This window comes from Nicotiana sylvestris, chromosome 12 (genome assembly GCF_000393655.2).
Source record: "Nicotiana sylvestris chromosome 12, ASM39365v2, whole genome shotgun sequence".
Classification (NCBI taxonomy): Eukaryota; Viridiplantae; Streptophyta; class Magnoliopsida; order Solanales; family Solanaceae; genus Nicotiana; species Nicotiana sylvestris.
This window is the reverse complement of record NC_091068.1, coordinates 67375546-67394523: the sequence shown is the minus strand read 5'-3', so window position 1 is coordinate 67394523 and position 18978 is coordinate 67375546. Positions and strand designations below refer to the sequence as shown.

The 18978-nt window shown below is 35.2% G+C and overlaps 1 protein-coding gene across 2 annotated transcripts; it reads left to right on the top strand.

Moving 5' to 3' along the window:
• The first annotated feature begins 3679 nt into the window (after positions 1-3679).
• LOC104244098 (uncharacterized) lies at positions 3680-11650 on the top strand. Of its 2 annotated transcripts, none has more exons than XM_009799408.2 (7): positions 3680-4022; positions 4249-5106; positions 5222-5330; positions 5688-5817; positions 5982-6719; positions 8968-10735; positions 10933-11650. In XM_009799408.2, exons 2-7 carry the CDS (start codon positions 4911-4913, stop codon positions 11364-11366), a joined length of 3375 nt encoding a protein of 1124 aa, XP_009797710.1. In that variant the 5' UTR covers positions 3680-4022; positions 4249-4910; the 3' UTR covers positions 11367-11650. The 2 variants fall into 2 exon arrangements, with proteins under 2 accessions (XP_009797710.1, XP_009797709.1); XM_009799407.2 differs by having other exon boundaries at positions 4197-5106.
• Positions 11651-18978: the final 7328 nt, after the last annotated feature.

The following is an 18978-nucleotide window of genomic DNA, read 5'->3' as shown; positions in this document are numbered from 1 at the left end:
ACATATATGTACATTCATACATACAACCTACATGCTTAACGCCTTTATATGATTTTAGATACATTATTATGTATGCATGAGACTTGTCAATGCGGCGTTGTACATTTGGGAGGTGTCGGATTGATATAGCGAAAAAGTAATCCTTATACCTTAATATACCGGACTCATGTAAAGGCATACGTAAAAGTTCTAAATAATATATTAATATGGAATTGGAACCTTCATGTATAAACACTCAACCCTAGGTGTAGGAATATTTGAGCTAGTGCTACTAAGTTTATATCTTCTTCTGTATATGGATTTTGTATATTCGGTATATAATTTTGACCTGAAAAGTTGGAAGAGCATGTTGCCATCTTCTTCTTTTTTCCCTTAAAGTGCACCTTATCGTTGATATTCGTTGTTTTTTTGACTAATTTCTTTTGGTTATTCTCTTCTTATTATATTCTATGCATATAGATTGCACGGTATAATAAGTGAGTATATTTTGTCTAAACCTCGCCATCACTTTACCGAAATTAGTCAAGATACTTGCTGAGTACATTGGATCGATTGTACTCATACTATACTTTTGCACCTTGCGTGCAGATATCTTAGAGCTTAGCGGTTGCGGCGTTTGAGGATGTGCATTAGACACTCTAGCTTTCTAGTTATTACCCGTCATTTGTTCATGGTTGCTTAGATTGTTGTGTTTCTGTTTATGTATATTCAAATAAATATTGTGTTTATTTGTACCCACATTATAAATCTGAATCGTAGTTGCTCATGATTTATACTATCGGCCTTTGAAAATGGTTGTATTAAATTTTTGCATTCTTATTTCAATATTTATTTAAAAATTTAGGCTTATTTGTGTTATTTATTGATAGACTTACCTAGCGGGTTGGGTTATGTGTCATCACCACTTGATGAGATTTTGGGTCGTAACAAAAGTCATATGTCAATCCATGACGTATTTTGGAAGATCGAAGGAAGAAAATGAACGTCTTCGCCATTCCTAGTTTTCGAAGCTCCACATGTCTATTTTCTAACAGGTCTTGAAGTTTGGGACATTTATAGGCATACAAAATTTATTGATTTAAATCCATAAAATGACTTGAACTATATTTTAAATTCAATACATGTTAGTCCGAATAAATACTACGGGCTAAAATAATTGAATTAATTATTTAGGTCTGATAAATATGAAATTAATAAAGAAATTATTACACAAATAGACGGTCAGATTCATTATTTATTTTTCTATCCTATATACATAAATACATTGATTATATACAAAAACAAATAAACATAAATTATGTACAGTTATACATGAATTATACATCCAACGACTATTTTTAGTATAAGAGAATGGTCTTCTGTACCCATGAAGATCAATAGCCCGTTTGGCCAAGCTGAAAAAATCAGCTTATTTTGAGAAGTGCGTTTTTTCAAAAGTGCTTTTCTCAAAAATACTTTTGGTGAGAAGCAGTTTGTGTTTGGCTAATTAGTTTGAAAAGTACTTCAAAGCAGCAATTAGTGTTTGGCCAAGCTTTAAAAAACTGCTTCTAAGTGTATTTTTCTCAAAAATGCTTTTGCAGAGAAACTACTTTTTTCTGCTTCTCCAAAACTGCTTCTGCTTATCCTCAAAAGCACTTTTTTTTCCTTCCAAAAGCTTGGTCAAACACCTCAATTTTTGGTAAAAAAGAAGCACTTTTGGCAAAAAAAAACTTGGCCAAACAGGCTACAAGCCCATGACTCATAAACCTAGCTTGGAGGGTACTCCACTCATACCTATATTATATCTTCTTCTTTTTTTTCGCACATGACATGAAAAATGACAGCAATATCGTCCATACCTTATGCAACATTCGATTTTTTGTTTTAATAATTAAAAGATCATAATTATGAATATATTATTTATTATTCAACCAGTAAAATACGTCAATTCTATGCAAGAACAATATTAGGAAACAGAATAAATACTCGCCAACAAGGTATGGCTAGATGGATTATGAATACTCGCCAACAATATATGGAATGTATGACAATTCAAGTTCGAAGCAAAACAAATCACACTATAAAGTAAAAGTCACTCAAAGGCAACTTCTAAGTTTATCTAATATTAATAAATCTTATCTGCATTAATTCACCAAATATTTTGAACTCCAACAAAGAGAGTGTAATTAAAACTAAACAGTGGAAGGATAACAGTCTAATCAAAAGTAATACTCTCTGTCTCACTAAAAAATGACTTAAGTATTATATTTACGGAGTGAAGCGATTTTTTCTGTTGATTTTGAACTTTAATTTTGTTTTATACTTTGACTCTACAAATTCTGATCTATTATACTTCTAAAGTAACTTATAAATATGTAAGTTTTATTTTTTTAAAATTGATATATAAATTCATATACTCCCTCGGTCTACTAAGTGATTTTTTGGTCTATCTTTTGCGGTCCACAATATTTGATTTTTTCAGATATCAAGAAGGAATTAACTTTTTCTTTCCAAAGTTGCCATTGGAGTAAAGAGCCTTGAAGTTGTTTGTTATATTTTTAAGGAGCAAATTAAGGTTAATACGGTCAATTTCGTTGTTAATTGATGTTAAAATGTAAATTCCTTAATGTATGTGAAAAGAGCTAAAAAAATCACTTACAACTTGTTTGGATGGTTGTTATCTTTTCATAATATATCGTATTGTATTGTATTGTACTGTATCATTTGATGAATACAATGTTTGGATAGATTGTGTCGTTTGCCATCGTTTCATGATATCATGCACCCGCAATATGAATAGTAATAAACTTGCAATATTATAAAGAAAAATTATGATACGAGATAAAATTGCTATATAAAAAGATAGGAAAAATAATAAAATAAAAATATTTAACAATAATTAAGGGTAAGATTGAGAGAAAAAGACAAGTGATTGTTAGTTACATAAAGTGACACAATTCGTCGTTACGTAACAACAGATTTAATGATACGATACAATAAAATTTAAGTAACAATCAAAACAAACATTGTGTTTAAAGTAACAATACGATACCATAGAACATGTAACAATGATCCAAACAAGCTGTTAAAGTGCACAGGAGGTGGTAGTAAATTAGACATATTAATTATTGTACTTTAAATTCAATGATTATGTTGGTAATAAGGTGGTAATACGGATGTAGTGTATAACTTACGGGTTCAACTGAACCCATAACTTTTGATGCGGAGTCAAAATTTGTATGTAAAAATTTACTAAAATTGCAAAAATAGTAGATATGAACCCATATTATAATGGGTTCAATGTTAAAAATATTAAAATTGAACCCATATAATTTAAATTCTGGATCCGCTTCTGATAATACTAATATTTAGCTTTTTACTTATTTTTGTACTTTTTATGCGAAAAATAAGTGCCTTTAATCACTTTTTACATTGCAAAAACTACAAGAACTAAAAATAATGTTTAAATACTAATAAACATTTAAAATAAGTCAATCCAACAACCCTCCCGTAAGGTGAAATACAGAAGTAAAGAGATGAATTTGATGAAAATACAAAACAACTGAGTAGATAGATAAAGTATTACAGTAATTCCGGATGAAAAGCATAGGCATTATTAGGATGTGAAGACTAGTGATCCACAGCCTAGGGAATTGTACTTTGTAGTAGTAGTAAAAACACATCCACAAACTCACGTGTGACTTGTGATGTTTAGCTTTTCATACCTTTTCATGAACATCAAAACTCTGCTCACACCATAACCTCAAACATCACAAACAAACTCTGTTTAGCTGCTAATATTCTCTTATCTAACTGTAATTATCCAAATTAAAAAAAAAAAAAAAAAAAAAAAAGTGGAACTATCAGATAGCAGAAAGAAAGAGAGAGAGAGAAAAAAAAGAAGGGGAAAACTTGTTGTTGCTGAGAAGGAAAGAAGCAAAACAGCAAATTACTATTCAACCCTAAAGCCAAAAGCCTGTTCCACTGCTCAAGAATCATCATCATCATCCTTATCAATTGCTTCTGCAGCAATTTCATTTCTGGTACTTTTTTGGGTGTTCATTTTTTATTGGAAAAAATGGTTGCTTAGGGTTTACTTCTATTTTGATCCACAACAAACTCAGCTGCATTTTTAGGAAAAATGCTTTCTTGGGTTTACTTTTGTTTTATTTCACAACCCATCTTTTCATTTTGCTGATCTGTACAATTTCTTGCAGATCCAGCTTTGGGTTTCTGCTGATTCTTGATCTTTTCTTCTTTCAAGCTCAGATTTTTCCTTCTTTCAAGCTCAGATTTTTCTTCAAGTTTCAAGCTTATGGTGTCAAGCTAAGCTTTTGGAGTAGCGGGGTTTGAGTGGTTTCTTCTATTTATGCTAATTCCAGTTTTGATGAGGTTATAAGCTCAAGGGGAACAGTTATTTGACTTGCTTTTGTGTAATTAGTGATTGGGTTAGGTTTCTTGAGGATACTGGTTGGTAATTGTGCATTTTTGGGCGAATTCCTGTTTGATTTTGTAGTATCCACGCTTATAGTGATTGATCACTTGGAGTTGAACTGTGGTTTTGTCGCCAAGATTTTGTTATAGAGTTGACTTAGTGGCTAAAGATTCAGTTTTGGCCTTAGATTATGGTGTTTGGAATTGAGGTCATTTTAGCTAGTTTCAGACACTGAAGTGCAATATGGCAAGGACTTTTGTCTATGTGTGAATTGTACGTAGAAGAGGTAGTTTGGAGTAATTTGAATTCCCACTTTGAGATTTACTTGTAAACTTGAGTTAGCTTTTCGATTCCTAAGTGAAAGCTGAGAGGTTTTAGTTAAAGTGGGTTGAAAGTCTTTGCACGATTTTTGTTTATGGGGAACATGATATGCTATTTTAGTGTTGGACTCCTGGGGGGAGTTTGACTGATTGAGTAAGCTGAAGCGGAGACTGTGATGCCTCCTTCACCGGCTATGAGATGCTCTCCTGGAAGGGAGCTCAGGGCAGAAAATCACAAGAGAGGGCGCAGTCTTGAAAGTGGGATTCATTTGAGGGAGAAAGATGATGATCTTGCCCTGTTTAATGAGGTGCAAACCAGAGAAAGAGATAATTTCTTGCTTCAATCAAATGATGACTTGGACGACTTATTTTGTAAGATGTTTGCAATAAATTCTTGTTTACATTTCAGAGCTTTATTTTGCTATGAAGCACAGAAAGTTGTTCTTGCTTTAATTTGCCTGACGATATTGCTCATTGTTGTTGGCAGCAACTAAATTGAGGTATTTTTCGGATTATAAGCTTGGAGTATCAATTCCAGCTCGAGGAGAGAGTAGTGACCTGCTTAATGTGGAGGGTGATAAGAATGACTATGACTGGTTGGTTATGTTTATCTTTCATGCATTTATTCTTTTCTCCCCAATTCTGTCAGATTGTGCATAGATGTTGAAAATGAACTCAAATCCGTAGTTTGTCCACTGGCTACATGTTTGTCAAAACTTGCTATAAATGTTTTTGATTTAGTTAAAAACTTATGTTTGTTTAACAGCCCAAAGCTTTGGAGCCAGAAAGTGTAGGCTCTGTTCAATCTAAGGCTACAGTAAAATTTTAGATTGATGAATGCATTCTCTTTTTCTTCAGAGACATAACTATTTATTTCTTTTAGTATGCTTGTTAGCTGGTGTAAGTTCTTCAATATTCCCCTCATGCCTAATATGCTGAGTTATTGATGAAAGGTTATTGACCCCTCCGGACACTCCTCTTTTTCCTTCTTTGGATGATGAGAGTCATGAGACACGCCCAACTAATCTTGAGCAGAGGGGCCGACCTAGAAGTCAACCTATTTCAATCTCTAGATCGTCAACGGTGAGCATTTTAGTTGTGTGACTGTTTTCCTTTCCCTTTTTCGAGAACTGTATTAATAACTATAGTCAAATAACATACCAAATGCTACCTAACCATATCAAATGCATGGAGCTCCTGTTTTAATGCTAATCAATTTAATAACTTTCATATGGATTGAATGACAGATGGACAAGAGTTACAGAAGTAGTAGAGGTAGCCCCAGTCCAAATCGCCTTAGCCCATCTCCTAAGTCTAGCTATACTGCCAATCAATCAAGAGGGAGACCATCTTCAGCTCCTCATTCAAGTCCACCACCTAACTTGCGGCATTCTACTCCAACAAGGAAACCGTCTCCCTCACCTAATAAAATCTCAACACCTCCTCCAAGGTCCTCTACACCAACTCCTCGGAGGATGAGCACAGGTTCTAGTGGTACTGCAGCTCCATTGCGAGTGAGGGGCACCTCTCCTGTCAAGACAGGTAGAGGGAACTCGGCATCACCAAAGATTAGGGCATGGCAGTCAAATATTCCAGGATTTTCTTTGGAGGCACCTCCTAATCTTCGCACTTCACTGGGTGATCGCCCTGCTTCCTATGTGAGAGGATCCTCTCCTGCATCCAGAAGCGGAACTAGGTCTGGAAGACAATCAATGTCCCCGACTGCTACTCGAAGTGTTAGTTCATCGCATAGTCATGAACGTGACCATTTTAGCTCTCACAGTAAAGGTTCAGTTGCATCGTCTGGTGATGATGACATAGATTCTCTACAATCCATTCCTGTGAGCAGTTCAGATCGCTCAGGTCCAAGAAGTATCAATGGATTTCAAAGTAAGAAAGCTCTTGGCCTTTCAAAGAAGCCAACAAGAGTAGTGTCCTCAAGTTCTGCTCCGAAGAGATCCTTTGACATGGCAATCCGGCAAATGGTATATTACTTTCCTTCTAATCTTGCCATTCTTTTTAGTTACTCGAATATGTGAAACACTAATATGAACCTGGCATTAATGTTCTCTATCGCTTTCTCATAAAGATGTCAATAGCATGTACAGTTAATTGGAAAATGGAACCATTTTGCTCAACTTGTGCTAAACATGGGTTTTGGGTGGTCCCCAGCTGACATGTATACTTTAGACTGTACCTTTTAATGCTTGGGACTAGTTGTCAAAAATGCAAGTAGAAAGCTTAAAGAAATATTGACATTTTAGGAAGTATGCGATGGTGTTGGAAGTTACAATTTTTGGTTTATTTATGCCTAAAAACTTCTTTAACAGCTTTAACATTTTCATTACACTTGAAACATGCATAAGCATCTCTCCTTGATGTACCACATTTTACTAAGGAAGCTATCCTGGCAATATTCTTAAATTACAATATAAAGGCACGCACACACACACTAATATCTTCCAAATTTGTGTTCCTTTTTTTTAATTGGTACTTTCTGAACCTGTATTCTTCTCCATAGTATTTTCAAATTTTCTAAATCTGCTGACAGAAGTAATTTACTATATCAATGAAATACTGATAGCACCGGGTGATGGACTATAATGTGACGTCTAGGATCTGGAATTACAGAAGAGTAAGGTGTCTGTCTAGTTGGATAATTGGTTATTCTACCAGCGAAGCTTGGTCGTCCTTTAAACCCTTTAAGCTGAAATATTTTCCCAGATTTCTCTTCCTTATCTTAATTTTCCCATGAAGCATAAAAGATTGAATGGCAACATACTGGCCTTGGGATAAAAAATGGAGAAAATTATGGCTTTTCCTTTCTTGTTTTTATTACAAAGGATCTTTTTGTATACATGCAATTGCATTTTCATTGTGCAATTTATTATACCAAATGACTCGCTTTGAAGGGGAAAGGAAGAGTAGCAAATATGGTATTCTTTTATTGAATTCCAATAAGCGATATTCCTTGAAAAGAAAGTTATCAAGAAACAAACTTATTTTTTAAATTTTTATTATGTTAGTTGGTAGTTGAGAGGCAAACTCATTTTTATTGTACTCTCATTTTATTTCCTTTGCATTAAAATTCGGAAAGCCTCATCGTTATTAAGTGAGTAGAAGTTGCCAAGTTGGGAACTTAGTTAACTTTTGAGAAATTTTAAAACAACTACATACTGAAAATAGACTTGTTTTTCTAATTCTTACCTTTTTATTTGTTTAGTTTAACATGTAGAATTAGCTATTCCAACTAACAATAATTTCTTAAAATTATTTATCAACAAATATTTTGTCAAAGTTCTCCATAAAATGAAGAACTGTGTCTGTTACATTTATTTTTTGTTATGTTTTTCCAATGGAGCTAGTGGATCTAAGCATGGTAAGAAAGATTGATGCACTACATTATCTCTTTTCTAGGTTCAAACTCAGGTATGGGTTGATATTAGAGTGCTCAGCATCATATTTAAAATCATTTATAAAGTGTGTCACTATGGTTTAGTTGAGATAATAGTTATATAACGTAGAATGGAAGGGTAACAGTTACAAAGAGCAGTATACTTGTTATATGCACCTTGAATGAGGAAGATGAGGTGTAGGCTGTGTACATACTCATGTTTCATCGTTCTCTGCATATGTTGTTGTCCATTGATGCTTCATTTGTGGTTTAAGGCATGTCTTTTTACACCAAGGTAGTAAATAAGCACCCCAAATAAAATTGAGTTAGGTGGTTTTTGTTACCCAATCAAACAAAAGCCAACACACCACTTAATAGAGGACTAAGAATAGTTGCCAAGGACCATCAACTAACCTTTTGCTCCTGCTTGTCCTTCCGCTTACCAAGTTACTTTGTGATTTCCTTCATTGGCATTTTTTTTAGTTTTGTTTGGGAAGTAACCACGTGAGTGTAGCATTGCTAGCAAGTAAACATCTTCAAACTAGCAAAACTGAAAGTGTTAACCCATTGCATCACCACAGTGCAAGTGAAACTCCTCAGCAAACTAATTAAAGATATCTGTAGGCCTGTTAACTAGCAGTGTTGCACTAACACCAAAAGCATGGAACTTAATAAGCAAATTATAGCAGGGAACTCAGCACTTAGTTTTTCTGATTAAGCACATACAAAATCTCAGTTGCAGCTAAATAATCACTGCATGGGAGAATGTCCAGCTTTCTCGTTGAATTTCTTGAGAAAATATGTTTTCTGAAGTCCATCCATGCACAACCCCATTGTAGGATCAAAGGAAAGCTCCCCAGAATATGTTCAGGCCTCTCATGTCAAGTGTCCCTAGTTCAACCTTCTACGCGGGCAAAGCTAGTGGCGCACATCGTTCTATGATTTCCAGAAACTCGTCTATCACAACTAGCAGTAATGCTAGCTCCGATCAAGCTACAACTGCACTGCATGACACTGAAGGAAGTGAGCAAAACCAGGAGGATATAGGTAATGGTCAAGTAAAAACAACATATGCTGATTTACAGGAGGAAGTTTTTGTCCTTGATAAGGCTGATGCTACGAATGAAGCTCTTAGGAAGCAAATATATGATAGGGCATCTTGCAGTCCGCTTGGTGAACTTGATGGTGACCTGATGGTTGATTCTCAACTTGTTGGCTATGAAATTGGCAGTCCACATGATAAAGCTGTGGAAATCACAGCAGACTTGGAAGTCATGAACTCGAATGTCAATGTGACACATATGAATGCTCTAGAAGATGCGGTACAGTGTTGTAGATGTGGTCAGTGGTACTGTGACACTGAAACAATTGATGGAGATCTAAAGCTTTGTTCAGATTGCAGTAGTTCAGAAGTACAATTGCTTGGTGAGAATTCTCCTGAAACTTTGACAGCAATCCTAGAAGACAGACTAGTTGATGGTTTTGTGCCAGCTGGTGATTCACATGATTCCTCAGAAGCAACTGGCAAGAATATATTAGGGGATTGCCATACCAGATTGACTCCTGATGCAGGTGAGAAGTCTTTTATGAATCCACATGTGGATGAAGGCGTGCAAGCTCTTGCCAACTGCCAAGCTATGGCTCAATCACCCAATGCTAACATTAGCTCCGAGCCTGATCTGATTACTGAAATTCCAGAAGGTGCAGGTATTTCAGTGCTGCTAAATAGATCAAGTAGTGGGAAAGGGAACATTGTTCAAAACAGAACACTCTATGCCACTAATATAAATTATGATGATTTATCATATGTAAGAGACACTGCGAACAGCTTGAGAAGCTCCACTGGGTACGGCAGTGCATCCGCTTCATCGTCCATTGACTTAGGTTCCACTGGTCAGACAGAGTCTCGCTTCCAGCGGCAATTAAGTGGAAGGAAACTTGACTTGGAAAATTATAGGAATCAGGGTGATAGAAAGCTCCAAAGCTCCAACTCATCCTTGTCTGGAACTTCAAGTCATGCGGTCCAAACTTTAAGCATCACAACAAGTTCCCTTGAAGAGTTCTCTGAAACATCTGCTTCTGCCCACTTGCAAAAGAATGTTGATCGGGTAGAACAACTGCTGCATGGGGAAAATACAAAAGTGAACAACTTTTGCACTGATGTTGAGAGTGATGATAATTGTAGAATTTCCTCTAAGTCAGTGGATCCCACAGGATCTGTGCCGTCAAGTGCAAATTTTGACGAGTCCACTTCATCTATGAATGGTGAAAACTTGGCAAGCAACTCAGACAATTCTGTGAAAGTGGAACCTTGTTGTTTGATTTCTGAAACTCATCTTATTGAGGAAGATGTCTCAAATTCTTCCGTTGACAAAGTGGAGGTTGTGGATTCTTTGAATCAGAGCTCACTAGATGCAATATCTGAGCTGGAAATTGAGAACGGCCATGTTTCTCCTGATTCACAATCTGATATTTGCTCCTTTCACTCGGAGAGCAGCATAGATGAATTAAATGAGCAGTCCTTGCATACAGCGGCTGGTGATGGCAATGAAATTGTAGCGACTGTTGAAAAATCTGAGTCCATGGATCACAAAGACAGCATTCTCGGTATGTATATTTCTTGCGTTGTAAATATGCTTTTTCTTGTTAAGGTTTTCCCTTTTGGGGTTGGGCTGCTATATTAACTGTTGAACCAAATGACTTAGGGAATCAAGTTTACAATCCTTTAATCCCGTTAAGGAAAGTTTAAGGTGTATATCCACCAGTTTACTCTTATGTATCTGAAGATCCATCTCTTTTGACAGAAGAATCAACTGTTACACTGGAGGGGCAAGGAGGAAATAAGGCGAGAAGCTTGACACTAGAAGAAGCTACTGACACAATACTGTTTTGTAGCTCCATTGTACATGACCTTGCATATCGAGCTGCAAACATAGCTATCGAAAAAGAGAATTCAGTTTTGTTTGAAGATTCGCGGCCCACAGTGACTATAGTGGGCAAAGCAAATTCGGATAGAAGGGATCCGCGTGGTAGAACCTCTGGTAGACGTAATTCTAAGTCCTCACTAAAGGCTAGGCAGAAGATGGATACAGACACAAAATCTCCTCGAAACGGCACCAACACCGAGAGTGATGAGAAAACTGACAAATCCACAACTCGCATTGTGGGAGCTCCTATTAAAGGTGATAGCTTGAATCCTCCAAAACTTGAATCCAAGTGCAACTGCACCATAATGTGAGTATCCTTGGGGGCCTATTTGGTAATCAACAATTCCTTTTTTTGTTTGTTTTGAATTATTTTGTAAGAAGGAAATATGTTTCTAATAACATAATCATTGTAAAGTTTAATTGATTGTTAGGGAGATAAATAGCAGAAGGCATTGGAGGTTGTTCCAATGGCCATATTCTTGTTAGTCATTTGTATGTGATTGTAGTTTTCCACTGGAGAGCAAGTGTGAATTCTTTTTACTTTCTGGTGCTAGAGGAAATCCTTAACTCAGAAACCCTCCATGTGGGTTCATTATATTTTTGCTGCAGATAAAAAGGTTAATTAGCTAGGGTGTGGACATGTCATTCTATTATAATATATATATATATATATATATATATATATATAGTTTGGTCCTCTTCAGCGCTTTTCTTGGTTTCGGGTTGAAAAGTATTCTTTGTGTTTTAAAATTATACACTTAAACCCCTCAAATAGTAAAAATCTTGCAAATATTAACGGTCACATTGCAATTCAAATTAAATATTTAAACCCCTGTATAACAGAAATCCTACATTGGACTTTTGGATTTGAAGTACATTGACTTATCCGTACCTGAGCAAATTGATATCAATTGAAGTGAAAAATAAAAAAATTCAAATTCTAAAATGAAATATTCATACGTACTATATACATAGCTTCCATGTATAAAATGCAAAAACTATTATTTCTGATAATTGAAACAATCTTATTTATTTCGCTAGCGTTTGAACATAGAATTGATTGAAACTTGCCAAAAGAATTTTTGAAGTTGTGTTGAAAAATAATTTTTAAAAGTTGAAGTTGTGTACCATTAACTACTTCATTTATGAATTTCATAGTAATAGATATACATGTCCTACCGAGACAGAATTTGAAAATTGCTATCCTCTTGCCTAGCAGACAAAGATTTACCTCCGTTGAAAGGATGATTCATTTGGATCAACATGAGAGTCTAACTACATTGCCAGAATCCATGTTGTATATTTGAAAGAGGTTGACCTCCTTGCTTCTCTCATGGTACACTCATCTTCCCGCCGAGCTGGTTAATGGAGGACAGACTGATTCATTCAGGCCTACCAGGGGTATTAGATAAGGAATTCCCATCTCTCCCTACCTCTTTATCCTTTGGATGGAAAGGCTCTCTAGGCTCATTAACAGAGCTGTTGATGCCAAGGAATGGTTTCCAATTAGCATCAGCAGGATTGGTCCTAAGATCTCTCATCTTTTCTTTGTCGAGGACTTAACTCTTTTTGCCAGAGCAAATGCAAAAAATTGTAGCACCATCATTCATACTCTTAACTCCTTCAGTGAAGCCTCTGGTCAGAAAATAAACTTATTAAAGTCCAGAGCATTTTCTCTTCCAATTGCAAATCTGATCAGGTCATAGCTCACTCTGCCAACCTCCCCATCTAATCTAGCAGTTCCCTTGGCAAATACATGAGCTTCCCAATTTTTCACAAAAGGCCTACTAACAGTAACTTCGAATTCATCATAGACAACATGCATTCAAAGTTGGTTGGCTGGAAGACTAGTTACCTGTACATGATAGGTAAAGCTACAGTGGCAAAGTCTTTCTTAGTAGTATTCCTAGCCATGTAATACAATTCACAAAACTGTCATCCCACACTCAGTGGCGGATTTAGGGGCGGAAAGGGGTTCACCCGAACCCCCTTCGCCGAAAAATTATACTGTATATATAAGGCAAAATCTATTTTTTAACTCTATATATTTTAAGTTTTGAACCCTCTTAACACAACCCAAAAATATAGTTTAGTGGTCAAGAGAGTTCAAAACCTTCATAAGGTCATAGGTTCAATTCCCACTAACTACAAATTTTTTTTTTGAACCCTCTTTCCTTGAGATCCTACCTCCGTCACTGTCCACACTACTAAACTTATCAATAGAATCCAAAGGAACTTCGTCTGAGGTACTACTCCTGCTAAGAAAAAAATGCACTTTGTAGGTTGGGAGACTGTCACAAGCCTAGAAGTGCGAGCGACCTTGGTATTCAAAAAGCTGAGTATAAGAACAAAAGCCTTGCATATTGGGCTAGCCTAGAGGATTTTTCATAAACCTACCTCTCTCTCTGGGCTAGAGTCTTGATATCCAAATACTGCAATCGGACTCAAATACCTAAAACAGCCAAGTCCCCCATTTGGCAGTGTATTCTCCAAGGCTGGAATATTTTTAAAGGTGATGGAGTTACTTTCCTTAATGATGTTTGGATCCCTAATAACAATTCCATTCGAAGCATGATTGAGGGACCCTCAACCCCGTTGATTACTCTCTTAAATTTGTTAGTGTTTACAACAATGATAACTGGAACACTTCTTCTCTGTCCATCACTCTTCTGGACAATGTCATCAACACCCTCAAGCCCACCATCATTCCCAGAGCCAGTAGTAAAGGATAAAACGATATGGGGGCTTACCAGTAATGATATTTTTAGCACTAGATCAGCCTACCATTTAATTGACTCCAAAAACCTCTCTACTTCAGCTAGCTCCACCAAAAACTTCAGCTGGATCTGGAACCTCGAAGTGCTTAACAAGATCAAGACCTTCTTTTGGCTCCTTCATTATGAAAGACTTCCTACTGGTGCTTTTCTCCAGAAAATTGGAGTCAATATTGACCCAGGGGTGGCTCTAAGGCTAGGCTAGTGAGGTCGTCACCTTAGACCCCCAAAATTTGAAGGCCCCAAATTATTTTTAAACTATTATTATTGTTATTATTATTAGCAGTAGTAGTAGATACTCCTATATAACATATACAAATAATTATGATAAATAAAAGTGTTATAATGTACTTTTTTGTTATTTGATTAAGGTTATTTTACTAATAAGTTCAAAATTATGATAATTTTCTTTACTCATTAACTAGTATATTTTCTTCACTCTTCAATTTTAATTTTATTCTTTTTACATCAGAATTTAGTTATATACATCGACAAACATAAAGAATTTCCTTTAAAATATTCTCTGAAACTGCATGAATAGAAAAGCATTCATGCACCGATTTCCTTTTAGTGTAATTCAACATCTTATATAGGGTTATTTACAATTTATTTTAGATATTTACCAATGAGTGCTACTTAATAGAATGAACTATAATAATCGTTTAAATTGATCAGAAGGTGTAAATATTTTTAACAATGTCAATGCAAAACATAAACTATTACGTTATGTACGTTTATTTCTTTTTCTTGTTTGTGATGATAACAAAATCAATATTTTCATTTTGAGTTTCGGACCTCAACATCTGATAATCCACCACTTTATTATTTGTGCTCTTATTCCAATTTTTTCCTAATTTTTTTTTTATCTTAAATGATTAATTTATTGTTTAGAAAATATTTTTTTTGTTAGTGTACAAATTTTATAAAATAAATTCAAGGGTCTCTCAATATTATTTCATCTTAGGCCTCGAGATCTTTTGAGCCGTCCTTGTATTGACCCCATCTACGGCTTCTGCTCCAACAACATTGAAATCATTACCCATATCTTCTTTGAATATCCAAATGCAAAACTTTTATGGGATAATCTTAGCCTTCTTTGCACCAATGATTATTGCCAAAATGATCTCATCTTCGCTAGCCAAGCTTTCCCAAATACATGGAACAAGTTAAGGAAAAAGCCCTTCATTATTAACTTGTCCTGGGAGTTTCTTCTCCCTTTCTGCTTCTCGCATATATGGCTAACTAGAAATTACAATCTTGTTAACAAAAAAAGACACCCTACACCAGCTACTAATACCATATCAAAAGCCACTGAATAACACTTTTTTATTGGTAACGAAGTAACTTGCAGTAAAATTACTATTAATATAAAATGGGAGCTCCAGAAAGAGGCTACTATAAGCTAAGGGGCGACCCTTCCATAAAGCAAGCAAATCAACCGCTTTAGGCCCCATATTTGTGGAGGCCCCATTTTTTTTGTTACACCTAATAGACTATGTATAAATTTAAAAAAAAAGTTATGTAAAGTGAAAAATTTTATTTTATTTTTTTAAAAGAAATATAGAGAAGAAGGATTTGCAAATGCTATGATTTCTACCAAGGAAATTGCTCTTGAAATGAATATCGAACCCGAATTTCGTAAGAAACGTGTGATATATAGCAATTATCAATTTGATGTGAATGTTGATAATGAAATCTCAAAATGTTTCGAAGTGTCCTCTAGAGTTGATTACTTTTATGCATAATAGACAAGACTATTTTTTCATTTCACAATAGATTTGAACAATTCGAAACATATGAAAATATTTTTGGTTTTCTATTTGGCAGTAAAAACTAAGATCACTAGATGTTGGAAATTTAAAAAATATATTGCCTTAGCTTAATCTTGAATGTTCCTTAAAGCATAATAATCAATTCGATATTGATGGTCTAGATTTATTTTTTTGAATTAAAAGTATTAAGAAAATAGTACAATTAGAAGATAATAGTTTAATTGATACACTTAATCAAATAAAAAGATTTAATTCTTTTCCAAATGCCTAAATTGCTTATGGAATAGTGTTCATAACTCATGTTACTGTTGCTTCAGCGGAAAGAAGTTTTCAAAATTAAAATTGATAAAATCTTACATAAGAACAACAATGTCACACGAAAGGTTAAATGGATTAGCTATATTGTCAATGGAGAAATACTCATTAGAAGTTATTAATTATAAGAAAATTATTAATAATTTTGTATCTAAGAAAAGCTAAAAAAAATAGACTTCAAATAAATAATTAAAAAAATTAAAAAGTTAAGGCCCCTCGTAAAGTTTGGCTTTAGGCGGTAAAATTCGTCGGGCCGCCCCTGATAAGCTAAACACTAATGGTGCAACACTAGATAACACTAATGCCGGTAAGGTGTCTTCAAAAACTTCGATGATGACTGGGTAATAAGATTTCTGGGTAGCGTCCCACACACTTCTAATATTCATTCTGAATTAACAGCTCCGCTGCAACGATCAAGCACAACTACATGGAACAGAACAGAGCAACTGATCTTTTGGAAAAAGATGGAGCCAAGAAGGAAATTTTTGGAAGATTGACCATGTTGGTGTCACACCTCCTTTTTGCGCGCCTACCCCGAAGGATATATGCGCAAGAGAGTTTTTCCAAATTAAGTGACAATATTCGAAATGGGATTATTTATTTAATTCAGAGTCGCCACTTGGGAAAGGTTTGGCTTTTGGTGTCCCAAGTCACCGGTTTATCTTGAATCCCAAATCGAGGAAATTTTCGACTTTCCAAATGAAGTCTGCGAACCAGAAATTCTAAGTAAGGAATTCTGTTGACCCGAGGGAAGGTGTTAGGCACCCTCGAATCCCGTGGTTCTAGCACGGTCGCTTAAATTGTTATAATGGCTAAATATCTGATTTAAATACATGTTGTGACTTATGTGCTTTTATTAAGTTTAAACCGCTTTTATTATTATCATTTATTTTTATAGAATTGCAACGTCGTGAAAATGCATCTCGAACCACGTCACAATCAATGCACCCGTGGTCGTCGACACATTTTGACTCCGTTGAGATTCGGATTTGGGTCACATCAATGTGCACCCGTGTTTAAGAAGGTTAAATTATTAAAGGTGCGCCTAAAGCAACTAGCGTATTGTTATTTTGGGAAGGCCGTAAAATTCGCTAAACGGCCTGTCCCGAATTCTAAGTATTTTAATATATACATTTAGAGGGCCCCGCAGCTTGTGCATTTTTGTTTGTCGAGGCTCGTCTCATTTTTATTTAAAAGGATAATCTTAGCATGACTACATTTTCTATTTTTTTCGTTTTCTAAAATAAATGGAAAAAAATACACGCTAATTAAATTACATGCTTGGCTAATTCTGCCTCTTATTAATTATCGGATTAACTATTTACGAGGCGGGGAATTGTTTCAAGCCTTATTCCATGATCGAACATGCTTTTAATTTAACATAAAAAATTGCATACAAGATTAATAAAATGCTAAACTCACGCTAAACATTCTTCAAGTTGAATTGAGACTAACTTATTTAAACTAGGTTAATGGAATTAACTACTAGAGGACGCTACTAATGAGATTCGAACATTATCCTACAAACTGCCTAATGGAATCCGATTTTTGATAGAGTTAAATCAAATGATTAAAAGCTGTATTGTGTTTGGCAGGGTTAGTAGCAATCTACCTTATACGTACAAAATATAACTAAAAATGAAGTCCAGTTATCGACATACTAACTACTCGTGCTTTCCATGAATTACATAATTACACCATACGTACAACTAAACAAACTAAACAATTGTAAATCACAATACTTAAACAAACTAAGTTTTCAATTAAATACGAAACTACCTGTTGTATTTTCCTATTGAATTACAACCTAAAGAATTGCACAAATATGCTAACACTTTATAAGACTATAGATACAGCACCAAATGACTAAAAAATTCTTCGCGTCTTTCATTTCATACTCATTGTTACTGTTACATCAGTGTGAGATTCAAAATGTGTACTTGAATTGGAGAATGAGAAGAAGAGGAAGATCAGTAGAAGTAGCAGTAGTGTAGTGACAGACAGGTTCAGCAACACAGTGAAATCTCTGAATCAATCGAGATTAATGACAGAAATTCCAAGCAACAAAGGCAAACCAAACCAAATTTCAGAATGGTTTTGAGAACCAAATAGAGTTACAGAGACGACTCCAATTGACCAAATATGTTCAACACAATGAATCCAACACCTCCCAAGCCAAACCCCAAATGAATCAGAACAAACGGAATGACTTGCTACTGGGGTTCGAATGAGTCGAAAGACTCCAAAATTCTAGTACTGGACAAGGTTTCTTCCTTGAAAACCAAAGAAGACTATGTTCTGGTGTTTTTTTTATTTAAAAAAAAGGGTATGGGAGCTAAACTTCCAATGGGGAATGGAAAACCAATTCAAAGAAAAGAAGCAGTCCAGCAGTATATTTTTTCTCTAGAAAGCTCTCCTATTTTTTTTCCCCTTTCTTTCTGATTTCCTCTCTCTCTTTATACAAGTCTTCCCCTTTTCAAACTTAGTGCATGCCCGACCCCTCTCTTTTGAAAAAATCAGAAATTTCCATTAAATCTGCCACTAAGATTGCCTTTTCCAATTAATCAACCCCCATTTACTTTTGTTCCCCATTAATGTATTAATTAACACCTCCATTATCAAAGCACTAACACTAAAATACTATCCTAACTGTTTCATTCCCAAGTTGCCCCTGAAAAACCCTTAATATTACTGCCCAAAACCAAAAACCTTACGTGCTGGATACAAACTTTGATCAATGACCTATTCAAACCTACTCATTCAACCAACTAGTTACAACAACTACAATCAATTCAAATCAACTAGTAATTCAAAATACTAAATCAGATGGCATTTATAATAAAACCTAAGAGTTCAAGGCAACATATATTGAACTAGCTATAAATGGGAAAACAAACACATTTAAACTCAGCAAAACAGGATGGACTGAAAGCATCTTGACCAGCACATGCCCTAAACAGATTTGGAGTACAAAAGTAGGGAACAAACAGCAGAGTTCCACAAGGGGGGGGGGGTTCACTAAATCAGGCTGAACAAAACGAATCATAAGTTAAGCTCAATGA

Coding starts and splice junctions, on each gene's coding strand:
- LOC104244098 (XM_009799408.2), top strand. CDS start 4,911: ATGCCTCCTTCACCGGCTATGAGATGCTCTCCTGGAAGGGAGCTCAGG. Junction 5,818..5,981: donor CAATCTCTAGATCGTCAACG/GTGAGCATTTTA, acceptor ATTGAATGACAG/ATGGACAAGAGTTACAGAAG. Junction 6,720..8,967: donor ACATGGCAATCCGGCAAATG/GTATATTACTTT, acceptor ACCCCATTGTAG/GATCAAAGGAAAGCTCCCCA.